The sequence below is a fragment of the Mustela nigripes genome, chromosome 15 (assembly GCF_022355385.1).
Source record: "Mustela nigripes isolate SB6536 chromosome 15, MUSNIG.SB6536, whole genome shotgun sequence".
Lineage (NCBI taxonomy): Eukaryota > Metazoa > Chordata > Mammalia > Carnivora > Mustelidae > Mustela > Mustela nigripes.
Genome location: NC_081571.1, coordinates 28,856,472 through 28,875,332, shown reverse-complemented (window position 1 = coordinate 28,875,332; position 18,861 = coordinate 28,856,472). Strand labels below are relative to the sequence as shown.

Genomic DNA, 18,861 nt, shown 5'->3' with positions numbered 1-18,861 from the left:
AGTAGGAATGGGGGTATACTTCTATGTGAATAAGGAACTACAACCTACTGGTGGATGATATTAAATCCCCTCTCCTCTCTCCACCCATCCATATTACCCTGCGCCATGCCTTCTGAAAACTGCTGCTTGTCAATTTTAAGCTTATGATCTTTCCTCCTGAATTAATAAGGGGAAAGAAAAATAATGCAGTTCTACATACAAATTATTAGTGGACTAAACAAATCTATAACAATATTAATATAGAGACTATTCAACTCACTGTAAGATAATAAGCCCCACTGTTATTTTCATCTAAGACCCCAAGAGAGATACTAAAAAGCACAATACAGTTGACTATAACGCTCTTTAAAAGTATGAGTTTGTATTAATCCTTAGGAGGTTATAATTTTCACTATTAATTACAGATGAGAAAACCAAAATTCAGAGAATCTGAGTAATTTTTCCTTCAGGTAACAAAATTATACAACAGTTGGATCAAAGTTAAATCTGGGCTATCTGACTCCAAATCCCAATTCTTAACTAATGGGCTAGAATCTCTCCTATAGATACATAAAATCCTCCTTATTAAAACGAAGCCATCCTACCAAAATGTCTCTATGATTAATAATAATGCTAATAAATGCCCTTTCTTCTACCTACAGTTCCATTTCTCTGTTCCCTGTAATAGCAAAATTTGGGCTCCAAATCCCATTTCTTTTTTTTTTTAATTTATTTTTTTAATTAACATATAATGTATTATTAGCCCCAAGGGTACAGGTGTGTGAATCGCCAATCGCCAGGTTTACACACTTCACAGTGCTCACCATAGCCCATACCCTCCCCAATGTCCATAATCCAACCACCCTCTCCCTAACCCCCTCCCCTCAGCAACCCTCAGTTTGTTTTGTGAGATTCAGAGTCTCTTACGGTTTGTCCCAAATCCCAGTTCTTAACTTTTGGGCTGGAAGAGCTCCTACAGATACTTAAGGTCCTTTTATTAAGATGAAGCCATCCTCCCAAAATGTCCTACGGTCAGTAATAATGCTAACAAATATCTTCTTCCAGCTGTGGTTCCATTTCTCTGTTCCCTGTTATAGCAAACTCTAAACAACTATCTGTTGTACTTAGATGTGAACAAGTACGAGCTACAGGAGGGAAAGAATTTGGCTTTGTTCAGTACTGTATCTTCAGAGCCTAGAACAGTACGTTAAGCGCTGAACAAATATTTGAAGAACAAACTTGCGGGAATGAGTAAAGACGTAGTAAAGACGTATTCAAAAAAGTCTAACTGGCACACGACGATAGGGCTAGGAAAAGGTGGAGCCACAACACAAACCTAATTCTGTCTGGATTCAAAGCCCATTTTCTTCCTTTCTTTCTTTTCATTAATAAAATGATTCCATTTTTATTTTTAAAAATCATACACCAGTGATATAAAAAATATTAAAAGGATATAAAACAAAATGTGAGCAGTGGCTATCTCTGTAAGATAGTAGATTTTTTTTTTAATGTTCTCCAGTTTTTTGTTTTTATAGTCAGAATATAATAGAAAATAAAATAAAGGAGAAACTAAAAAAAAAAAAAAAAAAAAAAAAGTAATAGAAAAACATAGGAAAATAAACCCTGGAGGAATCACTCTCCTCCAGGAAAAGTGTTTCCTCACAATTCAGCTCAAGAAGCGGGGGGCAAGGCGTTAATAGGCCTACATATAGCCCCTTTTCCTGCCTTCCCTTTTTTAAAAAAACTTTGTATGTGAAACAATTTTAGATTTACACGAATGTTGCAGAGATAGTATAGAGAACTTCCATACACCCTACTATATAGCTTCCCCTCCCTTACATACTCATGGCACATTATCATAGCTACCAAATTAACGCTGGTAGAACACTACCGAAACTACAGACTATACTGCGATTTCACTAGTTTTTCCACTAATACCCTTTTCTTGCTTCAGGATTCAATCCATCATATCATATTATATATTTAATCATCATGACCCCTTATCTGTGTCTCCTCTAAATCTGTGACAATCTGTCAGTATTTCCTTGTCTTTAATGAACTTGACACTTTTGAAGACTACCGGTTATTGAAGAATGGCCCTTAGCTAGGGTCCATCTGAGGTTTTTTGATGATTGCACAGAGGCTACGGATTTTAAGTAGTGTCCTTCCTATCACCTCATACCAGGAGTCCATCACATCAACATGACTTATTACGAGTGATGTTAATCTTGAGCTCTTAGGTGGTCTGCCTGGTTTCTTTGTTATTAAGTTACGATTTTTCTCTTTCATTTTAAAAAAAATGATGCATTAAGTCTAGCCCACATTCAAGAGGAAGGGAATTAAGCTCCCCTCTCTTAGAATAATGAATATCAAAGAAATTTAGACATGTTAAAACCACCACAGTAGGGGCACCTGGGTGGCTCAGTTATTAAGCATCTGCCTTCAGCTCGGGTCATGATCCCAGAGTCCTGGGATAGAGCCCCATGTCGGGCTCTCTGCTCCAAGGGGAGCCTGCTTCTCCCTCTCCCCGACCCCGCCTGCCACTCCCCTGTTTGTGCTCTCTCTATCAAATAAATAAATCTTTAAACAAAACAAAATAAAACAAAAAAAACTACCACAGTAACTAATATTTAGTGAGCAATATTTTGAAACTACATAAATACCACGTTTTAAAGTTTTGCCACTAATTTTACCATTCATCAGTGAGTTTTGCCTGAAACAACTATTACTGTGGTGTTTTAATGGTGACTTTTAATTCCTTCATTTTTTTTACATTTATTAATTAGAATTTTTCTGAAAGATCTGTCCCTCCTTCCCCATTTCTTATTCACATCAATATGGACTCATGGGTATTTATTAAATTCTTTGGGTTATAATCTATTATTATTTTCTTTGTGGCTCAAGTTGTTCCAACTTAGGCTATTCAGGCACTTTCCAGTTGGTCCCTATATCTTTCTGACATGCCCACAATCCCGATTGTTTTCTGAGAACTTTCTAACCCTCTGGCACTACTAAGATCCTCTAGGTTCACTTTGCATTTTCTCTGTCCCAGCTCTACAATCAATCATTTCTCCAAAAGGCTCTGGTTTCTTCAACTGGAAAATGGTAAAACCACAATATGGATGCTTGGTGTATTCACTACCAGGACTGTCACAAAGTTCACTGTACTGGAATGTCTCCTCCTGGGTAAGAGTTTGGAGTTCACAAAATGAACAAGTACTCCCCTAGGTCGTTCTCCCTCAGTTATGTTTCAGGAATCCATGACACACAATAACATTTTGAAAAGAGGTATCATCCTTTTGGTCCTATCAAAACATCCCCTATAGTGACGTTTCATCTGAAAAGGGGGTGGGGGGCTGTTCCCACAGTCCCTTGGATCTACTAGCAGTTCGAATATAGGCATTGTCAGCAGTTGGAAAGATTATGTTGAAGGCACTGTACTGGCTAACAAAATAATACTGAAGAAAATTTACTCACTTTTTAACAAAAACAGCCAAAACACCTCTCTAAACTAAAACATGCCAGTAAAAAGACAGGAGCAATGAAGACGATAAAATCAAACTTTAGAATGATTATAAAATACCTAGCAACACTTCTCCTAAAGTAAATCTCACCTCTCTCTCATACACAGATATCATGTGCCCTCTGACCAAATATATACATATAAATCTAAAATTTATCACCAGACTATAAATTTCTTGAAGTCAGGGAGAAATTTCTCTGAATTACAATGATGGACAAGCAGAATGTAGGGCCTCAAGTAAATCCCTATTAAAATGAAAAAAGGAAAACAAAAACCTTCCCTTTGTGAGTCTTGGTAAGTATAAACACTAGTGGTAAAAGCTCTCATCTGGGTTCTTCCTACATCTTCTTTCTTTACTTGTCTTTCCCCGTTCATCTCCTTACTATTTTCTATTGCCTTTAAGAAGCAAAACACAATTACATGCTCTAGCCGCAAGAAGATTTATAGACAGATTAAGTACCTTAAAGAAAATGCAATTCTGCAGAAAAAGTCACCAGAAAAAATGGAAACCTTGCTTTAATGGTGTCCAACTCTCAAAAACAAACATTAACAATGAGCATTCTTAACAGCTGATATGCTAGCTTATGTTCTTATTTTAACATTTACCTTTTAAACACCAGAAGCCCAACTAACTTAATATCCCCCAGGGTTCTATGACAACAGCTATATTTACACTGTAATGAACGACTAACAAATTGCGTCTTTTTCATTTTGTGGGCGCTGAGGCACTTCGGTCAGTGACACTTGACGCCCGTTACTGACCAGCTCTTCTCCCTCTAGCTCAGACAACACTTATTAAAACCACAGGTCAGGAAAGTCATAAAACATGTTGTATATGCATTTAAACAACGGCCACAAAATAAATGTGGTCCTAACTATTGAAATAGCAAAAAAAAGATTTAAAACAATAACACCTTGAGGAAACTAGTTAGCAGAACACACAAGGAACTAAAAAAGAAAAAAAAATACAGCACCATTGAGATCATCTGGTGAAAACAGGCCATATTTAAAACTGATAAATTGGGAGACTCCAAATGACAGGCTTTCCCTTTGAAACACTATCAATCCCCAGTTTAAAGCACCTGCACTAGTAATGAGAGTTCACATACTACCAACCAGCACAAAAAATACTGATTTTCTAAGCATGATCTGAAGTCTGTAAAGATCCTCAAGAACTGCTGTCTTGTTTAAAATGTGATGCTGGCTTGGGTCATGATCCGAGGGTCCTGGGATCAGGCTCCATGTTGGGCTCCCTGCTCAGTGAGGAGCCTGCTTCTCCCTCCACCTCTGCCTGCTGCTCTGCCTACTTGCACTCTCTCTCTGTCAAATAATAAAATCTTTTTTAAAAATTAAAAATAAACAAATAAAATAAAATTTGAATGCTGTTATCTAGATAAGGTTCTGAGCCAAAAAAAAGGAAAAAAATGTAAGGTATCAGGAGATCTTCATTTTACAAGTGAAATTAGTGATAAAAAGTACTAACTACCACCCGAGAGCACAAACAGGGCCACATCATTTCAGTGGTGCCCCACCAATAAAAACCCGAATAATGAGCACAACTGATCTTAAGGTTGGCTCACCCTGGCCCAGGGAGAAGGAAGCTGCCTCCAAACAAGTGTAAGACTGAGAGATGAAGAGAGCAGACATGCTGAGAATATTCAGGCATGAGAAAAAAATGGTACACACAGATTTTTGTAGCTATACCTGGAGTGAAAAGTTGAAGAACCAATGGTCTAAACATTGATTTGGAAAACGTAAATAATCCAGAAGAAATCCCAAATAAAGGATAATATAAACTTAAACAAAATCTTTCCTACAAAATTAAGTTATCCTAACTTAATCATTGGGTTTTTTATTTCCTTAATGAATAATATTATGAATTTATAACTTACTTGTAAGATTTTTATATTCAAGACTTACATAATCATCTTTGACCCTGAATATAGGTGTATTCCTATCTTTGACCCTCAGTACAGGTAAAGGCTTACACATTTACACCAAAACAAAATTACTTGAGGTCTCTCATACAACTGCTTGGACATAAAAGAATCTGACTAAACACTTTCTACCATGACAATAAAAGATACTATTATCTCTCACATCGAAAGCATCTCCTAAAGACCTAGATACAGGCTTAAGTAGAGCAAAATACATAATGATCTTTATGCTGGTATTTCACCAGATTACCATATACTGAAATACTTCTTTAAAAATGAGAAAACAGGAGCACCTGGGTGGTTCAGTCAGTTAACCATCTGCCTTTGGCTGAGGTCATATCTCAGGGTCCTGGGATGGAGCCCCACATCAGGCTCTCTGCTTCTCCCTCTCACTCCCTCTCTCTGTGCTCTCCCTCTATGCCTCTCTCTCTTAAATAAATAAAAAAAATTCTTTTTTTGGTGTGTTATGTTAGTCACCATCCAGTACAAGATTAGTTTTTGATGCAGTGTTCCATGATTGTTTGAATATAACACCCAGTGCTCCATGCAATCCGTGCCCTCCTTAATACCATCACCATGCTCACCCAAAATAAATAAAATATTTTAAAAAATAAAAATAAAAAATGGGAAAACAGAGGGGGCCTGGCTGGCTCAGTCCATAGAGCATGCAACTTTCAATCTCAGGGTCATTAGTTCAAGGCCCATGTTAAGTATAGAGATTAAAAGAGAGAGAAAAAGGTAACAATTACCTATCTACCAAAGCTAACAGAATAAAGACTATTCAACATTACAGACTCCCTTAAATGTTCATTTAGAGAATTGCATGAAGTGAAGAATTACATAATTTTCAGATTAGTAACTTACTAATTTTAACAGTAGTCTTTGTATTGTGTTTCAAGTATTTTGATGACATGAAAGCTTGTATTTGGATACAGATGGTTTTTATCATCAAGGTCACACACTGTAAATCTGAAGAAGTGTGTGGGTTCTAACACCTTCTGAAGGAAAGAAATCAGTGCCCAAGAGTAAACTCAGCTCTGGCCCCAAATGTCATCTGCCTTTTCCCTGCTATCAGCAAGGATACAAAGATGCCTTTTCTAAACTCTCTCCCACATCACAACTATCCTAGGCTTATACACTATTTTTTTTTTTTAAGATAAATTCAGATTTCACATTTAAAAGAAGCACAGTGTCTAATGGAATCAGACTCTTAAATTCAAACTCTGGCACTGTTGCCAATGAACAGCTGGGCTAAGGTAAATTACCTACCTGTGTTCCTCAGTTCTAAAATGCAAGTAGCAACAGTACATATGCATTGTAAAAGGAAAAGAGTTAACAAGTATAAAGCATGTAGAGCACTGTAAGTACCTTACTCAGTAAGTGTTGGCTGGTGTTAAAATAATTATTATTATTCTAACTAAATTATATATTATTCTTAGCCCAACACTCCCTATGCTAAGATCTTTTCCATCCTAATTCAGTCATTGAATTAGTTATTCCATTTCTTGCCAACCACAAGTTTAAATATTTGCCATGTGTTTATCACAGAAGCCATTGTTTTCCGAGTTAAACAGTGCCTGCTAGTATCAGTCCCCTCACTAATACTACTCCTTTGCAGAAGAGAAAATACATATAATAAGATAAAGCTTCATGATGATATTGGAAGGAAAGGTGGTAGAAATATTTACATTTACATTTTCATTTTTTATTTTATTTTACTTTTTTTTTTAAAGATTTTATTTATTTATTTGACAGATAGAGATCACAAGTAGGCAAAGATGCAGGCAGAGAGAAAGGGGGAAGCAAGCTCCCCGCTGAGCAAAAAGCCCAACGTGGGGCTTGATCCCAGGACCCTGAGATCATGACCTGAGCTGAAGGCAGGAGCCTTAACCCACTGAGCCACCCAGGTACCCCTATATTTTCATTTTTTAGAAGGGAAAATGGAGCCTCTGGATGATATCTCTGTGTGGGTAGCAGCATTCTGGTCCTTTAATTTCTCAATTTATTAAGCAAGAGTAAGGGAATTCAAAGCTAATATAAAGATATTCTACACGCTAAGGAAGAATAGTATCAAAAACAATGAAATAATATTATTTACTCAAGGAGATCATATTCATGCTCAGCAGCATAAACAGTACTGGCTTCCACTGAAATTAGCCACCTCGTAGGTGGGGAAAAATTAAGATAATTAAGCAACTCTGAATCTACAGCATCAAAACATTCAAAACAATTTTTTTTTCCCCAAAGATTTATTTTGGAGAGTGAGAGTATGGTGCAGGGGCTTGGGGGGCGCCAGAGGGAGAAAGAGAAAATCCCAAGCACAGTCCCCTCTGAGCACTAACCCTGACATGGGGCTCCATCTGATGACCTTGAGATCATGACCTGAGCCAAAAATCAAGAGTTGGACACTTAACCGACTGAGTCACCCATGCGCCCCCATACAGAACAATCTTAAGAACATTTCAAAGATTACACAATACTATGAAAATTATCCAATAAATATCATCTTTCTTCTACATCCTGCCTGCCTCATGCACCTACTCCCCAAGATTCAGAAATGAGGGTTTTAACAAGACACTCCTACTACAAACAAAAACAAAAGCATCAGTCTTTTTTTTTTTTTTTTTTTTTTTTACATACTTGCCATTAAATTCTCCACAAACAATGCCGTGAAGCATCAACTTCAGCATCACGGTCTATACACTTATAAACACACTACTTTCCTTTCAGCTTACCAGAATCCGTGTTTACCAAAACACCCAGAGGGTCTGAATTTGCTTCAGGTGGATCTTCAGGCTTCGCATCACCCAAGCAACTGCCAGATCCAACGGCTGCTTTCTGTCCAACGTGGTCATTTTTCCATTTGTGATGCCTGTGAGGACTTCTAATCTTTGCCATCTGTGAATGTCTGGACATCCCCTTCATCTTGCTGGAGTGAGAAAAATGCAATTCTATATATAAAAGGCACTGACCTCTCAAGAGAAATCTAAAGGAGAGTACTGAATGCAAAAGAAACTTAGCTGCCTTATCAATTATTTGTAGCCTAGTACATTAAAGAAATCAAAATAAATAAACTCAACAGCTTCCAAAGACAAGGAATTTTATGGCAGACCTCTAAAATAACATACCACAATATACTATCCTTTATCAATTCTGAGATGCGTATGTCCTCCCATATTCTAACCCCTCTGAAAATGGTCTATGTTGTATGATCAACAGCAGGTCAATTTAACTGGCAAATTTCTTTCATTTTGATTGTACATGAAAGTATTTCTTAGCTTTGAAAGAGTGGTAACTCTTGTCTATTCATTCTCCAGGAGTCTTAAAAGTTTCTGACACATTTACAAATATGCTGCCTTGTTTGATCTTCATGACAACTCTTTGAAAGTAGGTTAGACAGATTACTATTCTCTTCTCTTTAGAGGATAAACTTAAAGATCATAAACTGAGCACAATTTCACAGCTACTTCAAATCAAGTGCCCTCTCAACAACTATAATTACCCCTCTTAGAAGGAAAACAAATGCTTGCCTGAGCATATTCCAAGGTAAACTGTGTAGGAAAAAATTTTCAAAAAAAGGTTCACTGTATGTTTTCAATAGACAACAATACAAGTTATCCTTTAGTAGGGCTGAGTTTTCACAAAAATACATGATTTTTCTAATTTATCATTTATTGGCAGAATTCTTTTTTTTTTTTTCATTAATAATGCAGGCTGCAGTTAGGAATACAGAAATTTGAAATCTGGATTCAAATCCCAATTTGCCACCTACTAACTGTGCCTCTTGGACAATATTAATATCCCTGCATTTGTTTACTCCCCCACTTGTAGAAGGGAATCAAAGAGACATAGAACTAATAATAAAGTGCCACACTGAGCTCTTAATAAATGGTAGTTATTATCACAACAATTTCTAAATAATTTTCTAAACTAACATATTTGGTTAATATTTCTGCAATCCAAAGATTCTTAATTTTTTTAGGGTCACCATAATCCTTACACAGTCTCATTCCAAAAATCATGTATAAACTCCAAATTTTGCAGAAAACCATGGACCAATTTCCAATATGCAAGCACAGAAGTCAGGCCTCAACAGTGTCATCACAGGTAAAACAGGTAGTTTCTGCCTCTGGCCCACTGGCCCCATGAAGATAATGAAGAGATGGCACTTTCCTTAGGTTCCCATTCACAAATGGCTTTTAAATGATCATCTTAAAATATTCACATTAGTAAGAATGATTTTTTTTAAGATTTTACTTTTCTTAAAGATTTTATTTATTTGAGAGAGAGACAGAACAGAACAAATGGAGAGGAGGGGTAGAGGGAGAGGAATAAATTGACTCCCTGCTGAGCAGGGAGTCCAATGTGGGACTCAATCCCAGGACCCTAGGATCATGACCTGAGCCAAAGGCTGATGCTTAACGAACTGAGCCACCCAGGTGCCCTAAGGTTTTTTTTTTTAAGTAATTTTTTAAAAAATATATTTTATGTATTTATTTGACAGAGAAAGAGATCACAAGTAGGCAGAGAGACAGGCAGAGAGAGGGGGAAAGAAGGCTCCCCACTGAGCAGGGAGCCTGATGTGGGGCTCAATCCCAGGACCCTGAGACCATGACCCGAGCCGAAGGCAGAGGCTTTAACCCACTGAGCCACCCAGGCGCCCTTCTTTTAAAGTAATTTCTACAGTCAACATGGGACTAGATACTCACTCTAAGATCAAATCTCATGTTCTACCAACTAAGCCAGCCAGGTGCCCCTAGAAAGACCTTTACCTGATTGGTCAATAAGACTTCATTGAAAGTGGTATATCTGGTATTTGCACTACCCTACCTTTAGGGAGTAGTTCCTTTACACTGTTTATTGACAATCATTTAAAAGGAAAAGTTTATTTAATCAGCACTTAAAAATACTTACAAAAAGTATAATGTAAATAAAGATGTAGATACACATGAAGTAGAGAAATAAGGAATAATTATAACTAAAAAGCTAATAGAGGAGAAGTAAAATATTAAAAAAATATTCAATTAATCCAAAAGAAGGCAAGAGGGAAGGGGGTCTCTGATTGGCTCAGTTGGTTAAGTTTCCAAGTCTTGATCTTAGGGTCATGAGTTCAAGCCCCTTCTTGGGGCTGGGCATGGAGCCTACTTAAAACAACAACAAAAAACAAAGGAAGGAAATAAAGAAAAAAATAGGACATATTTTTTAAAAAATAAGACAATGGTAGACTGAAACCCAACTGTATTAGTAATTATTTTATTTTATTTTTCTTAAAGATTTTATTTATTTATTTGACAGAGAGAGATCACAAGTAGATGGAGAGGCAGGCAGAGAGAGAGAGGGAAGCAGGCTCCCTGCTGAGCAGAGACCTGCTGCGGGACTCAATCCCAGGACCCTGAGATCATGACCCGAGCCAAAGGCAGCGGCTTAACCCACTGAGCCACCCAGGCGCCCAGTAATTATTTTAAATGTAATTAAAAGATAAAGACTGTTGGCCTAGATAATAAAAAATAAGACCAGGGGTGCCTGGGTGGCTCAGTAGGTTAAAAGTCTCTGCCTTCGGCTCAGGTCATAATCCCAGGGTCCTGGGATCGAGCCCCGCATGAGGGTCTCTGTTCCTGCTTCCTCCTCTCGCTCTCTGCCTGCCTCTCTGCCTACTTGTGATCTCTGGCAAATGAATAAATTAAAAAAAAAAAAATAAGACCAATTACATATTCTCTAAGAAAATATATATATTTTCTCTAATATATATTTTCTCTATATATTTTCTCTCTATATATATTTTCTCAGAGAAAATATATATATTTTAAATACATAGATATGAAATTTAAAAGGAAAGGGTTGAAAACACTACCTTTCTCCAATGCACCATATTGCCACCAGCCATAAATCAGGAGACTATTTACCAGAGGCTCTATTGTGGACTGTATTCTGTTCTGTTTACCTATCCTTGGACAATGCCATACTACCTTCATCTCTTTCTTAGCTGTCTGGATCCTCTGGGTTTTCATGTAAGTCTTAAATCTTACCAATACTAACCTCCCCTTCTACCGTGCTACAAAGCAAAACAAAACTTTCTGGGATTTTGATTGGGATAAATTTGGAGAGAAAAACATATAGAGTCTTCTAGTCCATGAACATTACATATATCCTCCATTTATTTAGGCCTTCATTTTTGAGCAACATTTTATAGTTTTCAATATAGAGGCCTTACAAATCTTTTGTTAGATGTTTTCCTAGGTATTTGATATTCTGATGCTATCATAAATAGTATCTTCTAAACTTTCATTTTTAATCATTAATAGCATATAGAAATCCAACTGATTGTTTAAATACTGATTTTATATGTATTCAGCTCCCTTGTTAAATTCACTTTATTAACTCTAATTATAGATTTGCTTGGATTTTTCTTACACACACAATCATGTCGACTTTTAATAGCTGACAGTTACTTCTTCCTTTTCAAATTTTATACGTCCTATTTTTTTTTTTGCTTTATTATACTGTCCAAGACCTCCATTATAACACTGTACAATATACAAGACTATATATTTTAAGACCAACTCTTAAAATGAGTTGGAGAGGTACCTAAGTAGCTCAGTTTAGCTTCCAAATCTTGATTTCAACTTAGGTCATGATCCTGGGGCTGTGGGATTGAGCCCTACAGCGGGCTCTGCACTGGGTGTGGAGCCTAATTGAGATTCTCAAAATTTTTCCAAAACTGACAAAAACTATAAACCCATAAACCAAGAATTTCAACAAATCCCAAGCACAAGAAACATGAAGAAAATACAAAGGCACATCATTATCTAATTGCTTAAACAGTAATAAAGAAGAAATATTAAAAGCAGCTAGCAAAAAAAAAAAGCATTTTATATATTGGAAGAAAATAATGATTAATCGCAGATTTCTTTGGAAACAATGCAAATGAAAGGACAATGGAACAAAGTCCTTAAATTAAAAGAAAAAAAAAAAAACTAAAACTAAACAAAAAAGCCTGTTAATAGCCAAACTATGGAAAGAACCTAGATGTCCATCAATGGATAAAGAAGATGTGGTATATATATATATGTGTGTGTGTGTGTGTGTGACACACACACACACACACACACACACACAATGGAATACTATGCAGCCATCAAAAGAAACAAAATCTTGCCATTTGCAACAACGTGGATGGAACTAGACAGTATCATGCTGAGCAAAATAAGTCAATCAGAGAAAGACAATTATCATATGATCTCTCTGATATGAGGAGTTTGAGAGGCAAGGTTGGGGGTTGTGGGGGATGGGGAAGGAAAAAAAATGAAACAAGATGGGATCAGATGGGAGACAAACCATAAGAGACTCTTAATCCCACAAAACAAACTGAGAGTTGTGGGGTGAGGGGATAGGGATAGAGTGGCTGGGTTATGGACGTTGGGGAGGGTATGTGCTACGGTGAGTGCTGTGAAATGTTTAAGCCTGATAATTCACAGACCTGTACCCCTGGGAGAAATAATACATTATATATGTTAATAAAATAAATAAATAAACCTGTTAAACTGGAACTGCATATCTAGCAAAAATATTTTTCAAAAAGAAAGGCAAAGAAAGACCTTTTTAGACGTACAAAGCTGAAAAAATTCACCTCCGCACATCCTCACTACAAGAAGTGCCAAAGAAAGTCTTTTAGGCAAAAGGAAAATGCTATCAGATGATGGATCAACACTAAAGAGTGAAGCGTACCAGAAATGGTAACTACGTAGGTATCCCAGCCTTCAGCTAGGCTAGATTAGCCATCAGCTAACCAACCCTCAGCCATGACTGAGCCTTGTCAAGATCAGCAGATATATCTAACTGAAGCCCAAATGACCCCAGATGTCTAAACAATTAATACTTATTGCTATATTGGGGGAAAAAGGATACCCAGTAAGAGAGTAAAAAGGCAAGTCACAAGTTGTAAGGGTATACTTTTAATACATCTACTCAAGAAAGGAATTGTATCTAAGTAAATAACTCCTACAAATCAAGAAAAGCAACCCCATTTAAAACTGGTCAAAAATTTGAACTGGCACTTCACAAGAAAATATCAAAATGGCTGATAAGCATATAAAAAGGTGTCCAACATCATTAGTCAAGAGGGAAATCAAGATAGAGATAGGAGGACATGAGGAAAAGGTGTAACCAAGAATGAACCAAAGACAGAACAATTAGATGCACAATCAGTAGGAATGTAAACTGGTACAACCATTACAGAAAAATTGCTTGGCTTTATCTATTAAAACTAAATATACAGATGCCTAATGATTCAGCATATATCTATGACCCATGAAAACAAGTACTTATGTCCCAAAAGACATGTAAAAGAATGTTCATTGCAGCTTTATTCATAATAACCCAAACCGGGAACAATCCAAATGTCCAACAGTAGAATGGCTATTCTCACTAATGAGTGCTACGCAACAATAAGAATGAACAGTTTAAAAAAAAAAAAAAAGAATGAACAGTTTAGAGCTACACACGATATAGGTGAATACCACAAAACAATTCCAAACCACAGAAATCACACACCAAAGAATATATATCTTACGATTCTACTTACCTAAGGTTTCAAGAGCACGTAAAACAAATCTATGATTACAGAAATCAGAAAAGAGGTCATCTTTGTCGGGACACAATAAACTAGGGAGAACTTAAGAAAAATTCATGAGGTGAAGACATTTTGAATATTATTAACCTGTGTGGAGATTACACGGGTGTGTTGGTGTGTGTATGTGTATAAATTTGAGTTGTACATTTGAGATCTGTATCTTCTATTTATATTAAAAATTAAATTCAGTAAAAAATGAAACAAAAAGTTTTGAAAAAAATTCTATGAAGGTGAGGGGTTGGGAAAAATAGGGTGTCTCATATACAACTGGTGGGAGAGTTAACTATGACAGGTATTTGGCAGTTAGCCATTAATATTACAAATACACATACATCTGGGATGCCTGTTTGGCTCAGTCAGTTAAGCTTCTGTCTCTCGACTGTAGCTCAGGTCATGGTCTCAGGGTCATGGGATCGAGCCTCATGTCAGGCTCTGCACTCAACAGGAAGTCTGCTTGGGATTCTCTTCCTCTCTCCCACCCTTTGCTCCTCTCCGCCATGCTCTCTCTCTCCCTCTCTCTAATAAATAAATAAATCTTTAAAAAATAATAAATAAAAAACTAAAAAATAAAAAACAAAAATAAATTCACATATTATCTTTTGACTTAGCAAATCTACTTCTAGGAATCCATCCTAAGGAATACTTACGTATGTGTAAAATGTATGTCAGGGCAATAATGGCAAATTTTTATTAGTAAAAGACTGGTAAGAACTTCAGTATTTGTCAATAGGAAATTGGCTTTAAAAAACAAACAAACAACAACAACAAAAAAACTGTGGGACCCCCTTAGGGCTCTACACATCCTTGAAGAAAGAAAAAGCTAGTTATTTATTAATATGGCCAAATATATCATTCGGCTAAAAAAAAGAAAAGTATAGAATAGTGTCAAAAAGGGAAAGAAAAAAAAGACTATTATCTTATGTGCTACATACAAATGAAGTATCTCTGGAAGGATAGAATGGGTTGTCTCTGGGAAGAACTGTTTAGCTAGTAGACAAAGACAAAAGATTTATTAACAATAAATCTTTTTGAAAAACCACTTGAATATAGGGCACTACTTATTTAAAAACACAATTTAAAGAAATTTTGAAGTAAAAAAGTTACAAAAGCAAAGATTTCAGAATTAGGAGTATAGAAATTTTAAGATTTTGGTACATACTCTTGTTTATTATTTGTAAGTATACTCATTTGAAATAAGCATAGAGAATGAAAGCAATTTTAAGGAACTTACCCATACTGTGTCGTCGTCAAAACTGCTCCTCTCTTTTCCTTTTCAAGTTTTAACTTTTTCTTTCTTTCGATATTGGCCAGAGTTGGGTAGTTTCTAGGAAACAGTAAAAGTCAATTATAAAAGGGCTTTTAGAGTACAAATTTAATTATGCAATCAAGCAATTTATGTTTAATTAGCAATTAGCAATTTTTGTTTAATTAATGACTAATATAATAAATCATTTTAACTGTTTTTGGAACTTTTTTAAGGGAGAAAAAGCAGACTGTTCCAGTGCTACTCAAAATGTAAACTGGCTATTAATCCACAAACTTTGCTACGAGTAGGTAGGGAGCTTATACCAGAATTTGAATCAAATATCATAAAATGTGCTCAAACTAATATAGTTCATCTATTTGCCATGTACCTGTAAATACTACTAAAAAAAAAAGTACCCCCCAAAGAGTATAAAGATGAGGCGGGAGGAAAAGATGGTATCTTGCTGGAGAAATCCAGAAATCCAGAGAGAGAGAAAAAAGAGAGAGAGAAAGAGGGAGAAAGTGAGTTGATCTTACATGGTGTTAAACAGAAATTAGATGGAAAAGCTTCAGTGGTCTAAGCAGAGCAAACAATGCAAACAAACCAAGGCCTCAGAAGGTGTGCAAGATATCCAGGGAAGGCAAATGTTTTGTTTTGTATAGTTACAAGCAATCAGACAGAAAGGGAAGCTAAGGCCATGAAAAATGAAATAATGGGCCTTGAATACCAAATCAGGAATTTTATGTAATTCAGTGGCAGTGGGGAGCCACTGAAAGTTATGAACAGGGTGAGGTATGTACAAGGCAGTGATTAAGATTAAATCTGACAACAGTGTCTAAGGTGAATTGCTCTAACAAAGCTTTCTTTGTTCCTTGGCAAAGCTGTGTGGAGATGCAAGCACCAAACTCTGGTGGTAAGGGAACAGATCCTAGGAGTATAAGAAAGTACAAATGAAGGGAAACAGAGATGGCCCACTACCATTCAGTTTGGCTAGTCAACATAGTAAATTTTAAGAATACCAACAAATTGTGTTCTGCCACTGTTTCTAGAACATTGTTTCACCCTCCTCCTTTTTTTTTTTTTCTCTTTTTTTAACATCTGCATCACTGACTTGCATGGCACAGAAAATATGAAGCCTTTGGGTTGGCCACACTGGAAGATAAGCATGGAAATGACATTAATTAAGTGGTAAAATAATTAGAAAAAAGGGCAATGAATTTCAATGAGGACAGTGCAAAGCAATCCACCCAAGAAAAGTAAACTCCATAAATAAAAAATGATGAATGCACAAGCTATAAATAAACATAAGAGGGAAAGATCAAGGTCATAGGAGATAAAAATTTGACAGCCAGTCAGCACATATGACTGGACTTCTGGAAAGCAAACATCATCTAAGGTTATGTGAAATGGAGTCTGGCGCATGTGTACGTGTGAAATCTCCCTCTCACAGTACTCAGAAGTGGTCAGAAACTCTCAGAGCACAGTGTCCAGTTTTGTGCTTCTAAACTGAAAAGGAATGTTAAGGAAAAATAAAACTTGGATGGGATTCAGAAGAGACTCAAAGATGATTAACAGGCTGAAACTAAAACCTCTGAGGAAAGATGAAAGGAACTGGAACTATTTGCAGCCTCTAAAAGAGGAAGAGAAGTGACAATAAATGCTCTTACAGAAAGGACGGTAGCCAGCTGGTCTCAATCTGAAGACAGAAATATGCAGAAGCAGAAATGGTGAGAAAAACAGTGATGACTTTCACAGGCCCCACGCTGTCTAGGCATATAATTCACAGCTACTCAACACCCTTCACATTTCTGAAATGCACTTATTCTTACTAGTAGTCTCTTCACCATTTTTCTTCTGAGCATTGCAGACCCTTAACATGCTGAGTCACTTGCTGAACAATAAAGATTTGGTACTACAGTCTACCATGTACAAGCAAGCAGATGCTACCTAAGTGCTTCCCAATGGTAAAACATGTAAATGGTTGTTATAGCAAGTGGATTTTATGTGAGGTCTGAGAAAGAATTCCTTAAACAAGATATCAAAGATGTTGTGCAATCTCCTTTGGTAGAAGTCTTTTTTTTTTTTTTGACAGAGAGAGAGAGATCACAAGTAGGAAGAGAGACAGGGGAAACAGGCTCGCCGCTGAGCAGAGAGCCCGATGTGGGGCTCCATTCCAGGACCCTGAGATCATGACCTGAGCTGAAGGCAGAGGCTTACCCCACTGAGCCACCCAGGCGTCCCTGGTGGAAGTCTTTTAAAACAGCTCACTTTCTCCTTCTGACAGATCAAAGTAACACTTCCTGAAAGGTAAGAAACCTTTCAATACCCCTTGCAAAGCTAGAAGATGCCATTTTTCAGTGCTTATTATAAAACCCAAACCCTCATCCAAAATGTGTATCATTCTTATTTGCACAGAACCTAGAGACAAAACACTAAGAAAAATGAAGGCACTAGATAGCAAATAATAAAAAAAAAAAACACATAAAACCTTGCCACATATATATCAGAAAGCCCCCTCCAGCAACATAATATTAAAATAAAAGAATAAGGAAAAGTTTGGAGCTTTGATGAACAACAACAAATGAAACACAGTTAAGGTTCCTAAAGTACACCTGAAATAAATCCAAACACTGCTGAGAAAAAAAAAAAATCACAAACTGTCTTATGTTACACCACTACATACAGAAAAAACTTAGTCCAGTGTCTCTTGTTAGAGAATGGCTATTATGAACTTATAAAGCCTGTGACAAGTGCTATTTCCATAGTTGGTTTCTGTGTTTTTACTTACTAAAATCACTTTTTCCCTATACTTTCACATTTGCCCAATACTCCATGAAGAACTGGCCCTGAAACCATATGTTCTTTCTCCTCCTCCTCTTTCTTACATGTCTTCCCTACTTTTTGCCCTCCCCTTGCTTAAGCCTTAAGTCTGCAGTGACAATCCTTAAGCACTACCAGCAATAAATGGGCAAAATTGTGCCATTTGTGATCCTAGCACGTATCATTTTGGTTACATTATACACTGCCTCTTTCCCTCTCAAATCACCACCCATTTCTTGACTTTTCCCTAAGCCTTTTCTCTATAAAAACACAACCCCTCTTTACTGGCATTGACCCGAAACTGCTTCAACACAAGCCATTCTGCTGTATTTTTATTTCGAAGTTTTTCTAAACTTCAAAAAGACATAGCATTTTTTTTCAGAAGCCAACCCTCTCTATTAGAATTCTGAAAGAAACGGAGATACAATTTAAAAGGATTTCCTCAGCACCACAGTAACCACTGAAATACAGATCCCGAAACTACACCACCTAGTGGGCTCACAATCTACTGTAAAATATGTTTCAATGTTTCCAGCAAACCTCTATCACTATTTTCTGTAATGCCCAATCATATAGCATTTGTACCTCTCAGGTCAGGAATTAAGAAAGAATCACTTCAAGCAGGGTGAGGTGGGGTGAAGGGTGAGAAGTGGGTTAAAAGTTGTTAGTAGAAAGCCTTAAAAGTTTTTAATTAAACACAGTGGGCACCTCTGGGTTTGGCTAGTTG

The 18,861-nt window shown here is 36.7% G+C and overlaps 1 protein-coding gene across 1 annotated transcript in view; it reads right to left on the bottom strand.

Moving 5' to 3' along the window:
* The window catches only part of NUFIP1 (nuclear FMR1 interacting protein 1), a 46,041-nt gene that overhangs the window by 10,988 nt on the left and 16,192 nt on the right, over positions 1-18,861 (bottom strand). Inside the window, exons 6-7 of the mRNA XM_059378357.1 lie at positions 15,300-15,392; positions 8,175-8,368 (exon numbers count right to left, since the gene is read on the bottom strand). Coding sequence (XP_059234340.1) covers positions 8,175-8,368; positions 15,300-15,392 — 287 coding nt within the window. The remainder of the gene's footprint in view (positions 1-8,174; positions 8,369-15,299; positions 15,393-18,861) is intronic.